Source organism: Thecamonas trahens (genome assembly GCF_000142905.1).
Source record: "Thecamonas trahens ATCC 50062 unplaced genomic scaffold supercont1.14, whole genome shotgun sequence".
NCBI classification, from domain to species: domain Eukaryota; order Apusomonadida; family Apusomonadidae; genus Thecamonas; species Thecamonas trahens.
The window spans coordinates 439,243-446,999 of NW_013657666.1; the positions used below are offsets into that span (position 1 = coordinate 439,243).

The 7,757-nt window shown below is 66.0% G+C and overlaps 4 protein-coding genes across 4 annotated transcripts in view; 2 read left to right on the top strand and 2 right to left on the bottom strand.

The window, feature by feature from the left end:
- Window positions 1-444: 444 nt before the first annotated feature.
- On the top strand, window positions 445-2,376 carry AMSG_03826 (aaas-prov protein; the record flags this gene model as incomplete). Its single annotated transcript, XM_013904276.1, has 4 exons — window positions 445-487; window positions 613-672; window positions 762-1,311; window positions 1,482-2,376. The coding sequence occupies 4 exons, from the start codon at window positions 445-447 to the stop codon at window positions 2,374-2,376; spliced, it is 1,548 nt and encodes a 515-aa protein (XP_013759730.1).
- Window positions 2,377-2,399: 23 nt separating this feature from the next.
- On the bottom strand, window positions 2,400-3,810 carry AMSG_03827 (chaperone BCS1; the record flags this gene model as incomplete). The annotated part of the gene is made up of 1 exon (XM_013904277.1): window positions 2,400-3,810. The coding sequence occupies exon 1, from the start codon at window positions 3,714-3,716 to the stop codon at window positions 2,400-2,402; it is 1,317 nt and encodes a 438-aa protein (XP_013759731.1). The 5' UTR covers window positions 3,717-3,810.
- A 438-nt stretch (window positions 3,811-4,248) lies between these two features.
- AMSG_03828 (dolichyl glycosyltransferase) lies at window positions 4,249-5,831 on the top strand (the record flags this gene model as incomplete). Its single annotated transcript, XM_013904278.1, has 1 exon — window positions 4,249-5,831. One exon carries the CDS (start codon window positions 4,249-4,251, stop codon window positions 5,815-5,817), a length of 1,569 nt encoding a protein of 522 aa, XP_013759732.1. The 3' UTR covers window positions 5,818-5,831.
- Window positions 5,832-5,903: 72 nt separating this feature from the next.
- The window catches only part of AMSG_03829 (uncharacterized protein), a gene marked incomplete at both ends in the record, with an annotated part of 3,671 nt that continues 1,817 nt past the window's right edge, over window positions 5,904-7,757 (bottom strand). The window contains one exon of the mRNA XM_013904279.1: window positions 5,904-7,639. Coding sequence (XP_013759733.1) covers window positions 5,904-7,639 — 1,736 coding nt within the window. The remainder of the gene's footprint in view (window positions 7,640-7,757) is intronic.

A 7,757-nucleotide genomic window follows, 5' to 3' on the forward strand; every position in this document is an offset into this window, starting at 1 on the left:
AATACGTGTGCAAGAAGAGTGTCGCCCCCCCCCCCCCCCCCCACCCCCCACCCCTCCCTCCTCCCTCCTCCTTCCGTCTTCCCGTGTCGCCTTCCTCTGGGATGGTCACCATGGTCGCCCTCCCCTCCCTCTCCCGTCTCTCCCTCCCCCGCTCACACACATACCCCTCTCCGCACCCATCCCACTCACCCCACTCCCGAAACCCCACACATCCTCCATCTCCTCTTTCTCTCCACTTCTCTCGCCTCATCACACTCTCCATCACACACTCTCGCCAAACACAATCCCCATCCCCCCCCCTCTCTGCCCACCCGGCCCACCCGCCCAACGCGCCAAGCCCTCCCACTCCCACTCCCACTCCCACCCCCACCCTCACCCCGCTACTCCCTTGCAACACAACACTCCACCTAACACTCCACAACCCCTACACACACACCCTTACTCATGGAGGTGGTGCGCGAGTTCGACCACCGCCCTGTCCTCGAACGTACGCCCCCCCTTTCACCTCCCCTCCCGTCCTTTGTCCCCCCACCCCTCCCCGTCCTCTCCTACACCTCTGGCCACTCACCGCCGTCACCCTCACCGCTCCTCCTCTCGGCTCTATATCCACAGAGATCCCGATCCCTCTACCCCACACACAACAGACAATATGCGAACTGGACTGCACCATGAGTACGCTCTCCATCCCCATCCCCCATCCCCATCCCCATCCGCATCCTCCGTCCCCCCCCCCCCCTCCCCTCACCCTCACCCACCCACAGTCAATGTCCCCTCATCGTCTGATGCTCAGCTGCATCGACTGTACAAGGCCGAGGGAGTCGTTTACCCTGCGCTGCACATCCCGCCGCTGCCCGAGACGCCCGAGCCGTTTACGGTGCCTACCCTCAAGCACCGCCCGTCGCCTCTGGCTGACAAGATGGCGGCGTGGCGGGCGTGGGCTACTGATGCTGCCGCGCCGCTACTCTCGGTCCATGGCGTGGTCGTCTGGCTCGTCGCCGCTCTCTTGTTTCTCCTCCGTAGTCTGCGCATCATGTCGCCGGATGTGTCGCGGGAGAAGCTGCCGGCGTATCTCGGCGGCGCCGGGTGGGTCGGGACCATGACCTCGGTCCGCAAGCTCGCCTGGCACCCGTACCTCCACCGCCTTGGGGTGGCGCTCCGTGACGGATCAGTCCATGTCTACGACCTGATGAGCCAAGAATGGATCCCGTTCTCGCTTCGCCACGAGTTTCAGCAGGATGTGTTCTCCATGGCCTGGCAGCCACAGGCGGGCCACGTCCTCGCGGTCGGCACTGCATCGGGTGTGGCCGTCTGGTCACTGCCAATCCCCCGTCCTGAGGGCGTTGCCGGCCAGGCAGGCGCAGACGGCCATGATTTGTCGGCGACTGGCATGGCAGCCTCGTTCCGCAGCTCAATGCTCGGTGCGAGCACCCGTGCCGGAAACGAGTCGATGCGCGCGTCGCGGATGGGTGGCGCCGGTGCAGGCTCGGCCCGTGCCCGCACCCACACCCGTGGATGCGGTTCCTGACTTGCGGCGAAGGCCCGGTCACCTCGCTTTCGTGGCATCCGGCAGGCACCCACCTCGCCATGGCCTGCCCGTCATCGTCGGACCTCATTGTGTGGTCGATGGAGCTCGGGCTGCCGACACGCCTCGCCCGCTCCGGCGCGGGCACCACCCTTGTCTCGTGGTCGCCATCGGGCCACTACTTGCTTGCCGCCACCAACTCGGGCGTCTTCCGCATCTGGGAGACAGCTACGTGGGCATGCGAGCGGTGGTCGCTCGAGGCGCCTGTCAACTCGGCCGTCTGGTCAGCAGACTCTAACTTTCTCCTCCTCTCGCTTGAGGGCTGCAGCGAGGTGTACGCCATGCGCCTCGATGCCTCTCCGCCGGTCATTGACGCCCAGTTTTGCCAGGTCCATCACCTGCCGGCCACCCCCAACACCACCGCCACTTTTGACCGGCCAGCCGCCAGTCGCGCCGCCGGCAAAGCCGACGCCGAGAGCCCCGGCGGTGACGACGAGCCGTCAGCTGAGCCTTCTCACCCGCCACCCGGCTCGGTCACGCTCGGCGGTGCCATCTCGAGCCTGGCCTGGGACGACTCGTCTGAGCGCCTGGTCGTCGCCTTCCGCGACTCGCCATACATGCTCACCTTCCACGCCACCACCTCGCCGGTCTTTAAGCTTGCGCCGCGCGGCGTCATCAAGGCCTGCCTCGACGAAGACGCCGACGGCGTACCGCTTAGCCCGGTCTTCCGGCCCAATTTTGGCCGCGGCGCCCTCCTTGCTTCGGTTGCCGCCAACTCGTCGACCATCTCGTTTGTGCCCATGTACTTTATCGCCGAGCGCGACCACTCGCGGATGGCGCTCAACAAGTGGTAGGGAGGGCAGTAGCATGTGCCTTTTCACAGTTCGCCTGGCGCCGGCTCGGTCAAGCTCTGCATCGACGGCAGCGCCGGGACCGCGAGCACTTGCGGCGGCGGGAGTGCGGACTCCAGCTCGCTCACCAGCCGCGTCGGCTCGTCCTTGTACCGCATCAGCACGCCCTGCAGCGTGGCAACCGAATACCGCCCCTCGCCGGTGGCGTCGGCCCACGCGTCGGCCACGGCAGTGCTGGCCTCGGGATAAAAGGTGGTGAAGAGCTTGCGGGCCTGCGGCGTCGTTGCGTGGCCGATGTACTCGATGTAGTCGACGCGACCCGGGCGGATGAGCGCTGGATCCAGCCGGTCCAGGTGGTTGGTGGTCATGAACAGGAGGCGGTCCTCCGACGACGCCACGCCGTCCAGGGTGTTGAGCAGGCCCGAGAAGGTGAGGTACGAGTCGGTCTCCATCCTCCGCGACGCAGTCGGGTCCGGGAACGCCGCGTCGATGTCCTCAAGGAGCACAATGCACTGTTGCGGGACCTCGGAGAGCGCGTAGGCGAGCCGGTCGTCGGTCATGCCGCGGTCGTTGAGGTTGAGGATGCAGATGCCGTAGTCGAGCTCGCCGGCGAGCGCGGTGATAAACGACGACTTGCCGCAGCCCGGCGGACCGTGAAGCAGATATCCGCGCCGGTAAGGGATGCCGCGCTCGATGTACCACTGCGAGGACTGGAGGAACTCGGTGACGTCACCCACCAGCGACTCGCCCTTGTCGGTGTCTAGGATGACCGAGTCCAGTGGGCGCTTGCGGCGCGGATGGCCAAACGGCCGCCACTCGGTGCCCCATGCGGTGTAGATGATGGTCTTGTCGTCGTCGCGCTTGGAGGCCAGGCTCTGGGCGTTGCGCAGAAAGTCGTTGAAGACCGACATGTCTTGCTGCGACATGCCCGGCGTGGTGATGGTCACCGTCTCCCACGGCGCGCCCGACGTCATGTCGATCATCTGCTTCTCGCGCGTTCGCTCCACCATAAACGGCCGGCCCTCATGGAAGAAAAAGTGCCGTCCGGGCCGTGGCTGGTACAGATACTCGGTCGATGTCGAGCCGTTGGTCTTCTGCCGGATGATGGTCTCCACCGAGACGTGCTGGGTGGCCCGGCCCTCTGCGTTGAGCCAGGCGAGGACCCAGGGATAGGCCTTGTCCTTGGACGTCACCTCGAGCGTCACCAGGAGCTTCCGCTGGGCCACAAGTGTCGCCACATTAAGCCCTCGCCGCAGCATGGTCAGTGCCACTCCGATGCCCGCCAGCCCGGCTCCCGCCGAGAAGTACGGGTTGGAATCGAGGAGGCTCTGCACCACCTCCATCCTCGTCACCTCTGCCGCCTGCTCGTGCTCTTTGCTCTTGCTCTCGCTCGCAGACTTGTTCTCTTCCGCTCCTGGCCCTCGCTCTCCTGGCCTCTCACAAGGGTGCAGAAGGGTGGAGGTGGAGTGGGGTGCGGTCTTCCCCTCGGTAGCGAGCCTGCATACACGGCCCCTGCATTGTCGCTGTCACTGACGCCCGCCCACTCGCTCTGCCGCGTCGTCTGGTCACCACAGCAGTCACTGGGGGGGGGGGGGGGGGGGACACACGCAGTCGAGCAAGGGGAGGACCAGCCACTATCGGTCACCACGCATGCTACGTAACGTAACGACAACAAGAACAACAACAGCAACAGCAACATCCTCATTTCCCGTGGTGCACCCATTTGATCTGTGTGGTGGTGGGGTGCGCCCCCCCCCCCTCCCCCCCCCCCTCCCGCCCCGGCAGTGGGTCACCCCGCCCTCGCTGAAGGCGGGCCGCACGGCATTGGTGCCACTTGACTCGGCAGTCGCAGACAGAGAGCCACGCATGACAGCCATGCCGACGGCAGAGACCGGGACAGGGGCGTGGAGCGTGGCGGGGGCGGTACTGGCGGTGCTGGCGGCCGGCGTGGTGGTGCGGGCGGCGGTGAGTGTCGGCCCCTACTCGGGGTGGGACTCGCCGCCGCGATGGGGCGACTACGAGGCACAGCGGCACTGGATGGAGCTCACGCAGGTGCTGGGGCCGACCGAGTGGTACCGCAACTCGTCGCGCAATGATCTCGACTACTGGGGCCTGGACTATCCGCCGCTGCAGGCGTACCACGCCAAGGCCTTTGGCTGGCTCGCCGCCGCACTCGAGCCGTCCATGGTGGCCGAAACGGTCTCGCGTGGCTACGCCTCGGCCTCGTCTAAGGCTCTGATGCGGGGATCGGCGCTGGTGTCGGATGTGCTCTTCTTTGCCCTCCCTGCCCTCGCTGCCCTGCCCATCGCGCTGCGGCTCGGTGTTGTCCGCAGCCGGGCAGCGCTCCTTGCCGCCCTCTGGGCCCTCTGGCTCCAGCCCGGGCACATCCTCATCGACCACGGTCATTTTCAGTACAACTGCGTGGCGCTCGGCCTAGTGCTGGCGGCGATCAACTCGTGGTGCGCGGGCGCGCCGGCGGTTGCGGCTGCAGCCTTTATCGGTGCGGTGTACTTTAAGCACATGGCGCTCTACTTTGCGCTGCCTGTCTTCTTTGCGGTGGTAGGCATGGCGTTGGCTGCACGGTCGTGGGGCGGGACGTTTCGCTTTATTGCACTCAACGCAAGCGTTGTGCTGGTGGCCACTGCCGTAGTCTGGCTCCCATGGCTCCTGCCGACTGCTGATGGCACGATGCCGTGGGATGCCGACTCGCCGCTTGCGGCGGCGCTCTCACGACTGTTTCCCTGGCAGCGCGGTCTGTTTGAGGACAAGGTTGCTTCAGCGTGGTGCGTCTTCGATCCTATCCTCAGGATCAAGACCAAGTGGTCCATGGCAGGGCAGCGGACGCTGACCATGGGTGTGACGCTAGCGGCGACGCTGCCGTCGTCGGTGATGGCGGCGATGGTCCTGGCACGAGGCGGCGTAGCGCCCGGTGGCACACTCTCCCCCGCTGGACGGTCAGCACTGACTCTCAGCCTCGCCGCCGGTGGTCTTGCGTTCTTCCTCTTCTCGTACCACGTCCACGAGAAGTCTATTCTCTTCCCAATGCTCCCGCTCTCGCTCCTTGCTCCGGCCGCGCCGCTGGAGATCATGTGGCTCTCTGTGGCCGCCGTCTTCTCGATGTTCCACCTGCTTGTCCGCGACGGGCTAGCTGTCACGTACCTTGGTGTTGTGCTGATATTTTGCATGGGCATGGTTGTGCTGACCGGCGGCAGGGCGCGCTTTGGCTTGTGGAGTGCGGGCGCGATGGCGGTGTCGGCGGCAGGCATGGTGATGCTGCACGCGGCGGACGCGTTTGTGGCACCGCCGGCAGCCCTGCCATACCTTTGGGCGCATGCCTTTGCGGTGTGGTCGTTCGCCCACTTTGCGGCTGCGTGGCTCGTCTGTAACGTGAGCCTCTTCGGGGCGGTGCGCGCGCGGGCAACAACGCACGCCAAGACGGATTGAACGAGAACGGCGCTGATGGACATTGTTTTACGACTGCGCTCGCGGCACCCAGCGTGCGCGCGGGCCCAGGCATCATAACCACTTGCTTATTGCTCGCGAGACATCCTGATCTTGATCTTGGGCAGAGGAGAGGCAGCGTGGGCGCTGCTGGCTGTCGACGGCAGGCGAATCGAGAGCGGCGAAGCTCGCGGCTGGACCGGGGACGGCGAGGGCGACGACGGCGAGTTGACAGCAGCCGAGCTGACCGCTGCTGCAAGAAGCGACTGTGGGTACAGCTGCGAGGTCTCAAAGTCGGACAGGGCAACCTCGCGGAGCTTGGCCGGAACCTTGCGGCGGCGGCCGGAGCGCGAGGTCGGCGGTGGTGCCGGCGGAGCGGCCGGCGTCGCCGACGGCGGAGAGCTTGCAGCTACAGTCGGAACACTTGTGGGTGGCGGCTTGGCCAGCGATACCGATGACGTCAAGCTCGAGGTGAGTGATGAAGATGAGATGAGCGACGACGACGACGACAGGTCAGAGTCGGACGAGATCGAAGAGCAGGACGAGAGAGTCTCAGACTCGGCGTCGACGCTGGCAGTTGCAGCGACGGTAGCAGTGGGCGGCGGCGGCGGCGGCGGCGTCGGCTTGCCAGCGTTGTTCTTGGCTTTTTTGCGAGGCGGGCCGGCCGAGGTCTTGGCGGATTTGGCACGTGAGCTTGCCGACTTGCCCGAGTACTTTTTGCGGTTGGCCTCGCGGGTGGCAGAGTCAATCAGGCCCAACTCGATGCCGCAGGTGGCAGTCTTGATGTGGCGCTTGACGTTGCAGGCCCAGCGCGAGACGTAGCCACAGCCAACACATTCAAAGCCATTGATGATAGCCTTGACGCCAAAGATGATGGAGCCGAGCGGATGGGACTTGGTGTGCTGGACCTCGCCCTCGGGCACTGTTCCGCGCGGCTTGCGCTTTTTCGGAGCCTTGTCGCCTGCATTGCGCGACTGCGACTTGCGCGGGCGGCCGCGCTTCTTGGGCGCCGGCGAGCGCGGCGGGGTGACGCCGGCCGCCGGATGCAGAGCACGGGTAAGGCTGCCTGCCGACGACCTAGACGAGCGGCGGCGGGCGGCAACAGCTGAGTGCGAAAGGCCAGAGACAAAGTCGAGGTACGAGTGGACCTGACCAGCCCGGGCCGAGGTCCAGCTCAGGGCGCGCGGGGCAACGAGGCCTGAGGCCGACGGACGGCGGGCGGCAGGAGGTTCGCCAAAAGACTCGACAGCGAGCTGCACCAGCTCTGGCCGCTCCTCGACGTGAGTAAGGTGCGGGTAGCGGGCGGCAAGGGCGTCGAGCGACGAGGCCCAGTACGGGTGGAAGCGGGTGAGCTGGAAGCGAGCATCGACCGACGACACGACCTCGGTGCGCTTGCCGTTGCGCGCCGGCGGCGCAGCCCTCTCGGCAACTTCAAGCACGTCGGGCTGCGGCTCGAGCTTGCGGAACAGCTCCGGGTGCTTGAGCAGGGTGGTGAAGAGGGTGGAGCTGAGAGTGTCGTCGATGAGTGGCTCGGCAGTGAGGAAGAACCAGTGCGAGCGGACAAAGGCGTCGATGTCGGCAAAGGTGAACGACTCGGCCTCGCTAAGCGCATCTCCCTGCTCTGCAGCCTCGGCATCCAGCTGCCCGGCATGGCCGGCGACCATGTGCATGTTAAAGAGGGCAACAAAGGCCATGTCGATCACCGCCCGCGGCAGGCGCTCGAACCGGGCGTGGCCGACCTCGGTCCCCACGCACTCGCCGCAGACAAAGGTGTACTTGTAGTCGGCAAAGAGGACCCGCGTTGATGCCAGTTCGGGCACAGATTCTGTGGGAGGGTGAGGCGGTTGGGTGGTGAGGCGGCGCGGGGGCGGGGGGCGGGGGGGGAGGGGGGAGGGGAGGGAGGAAGGAGGAGGGAGGGGAAGGAGGTACTTACAAGTAGACTG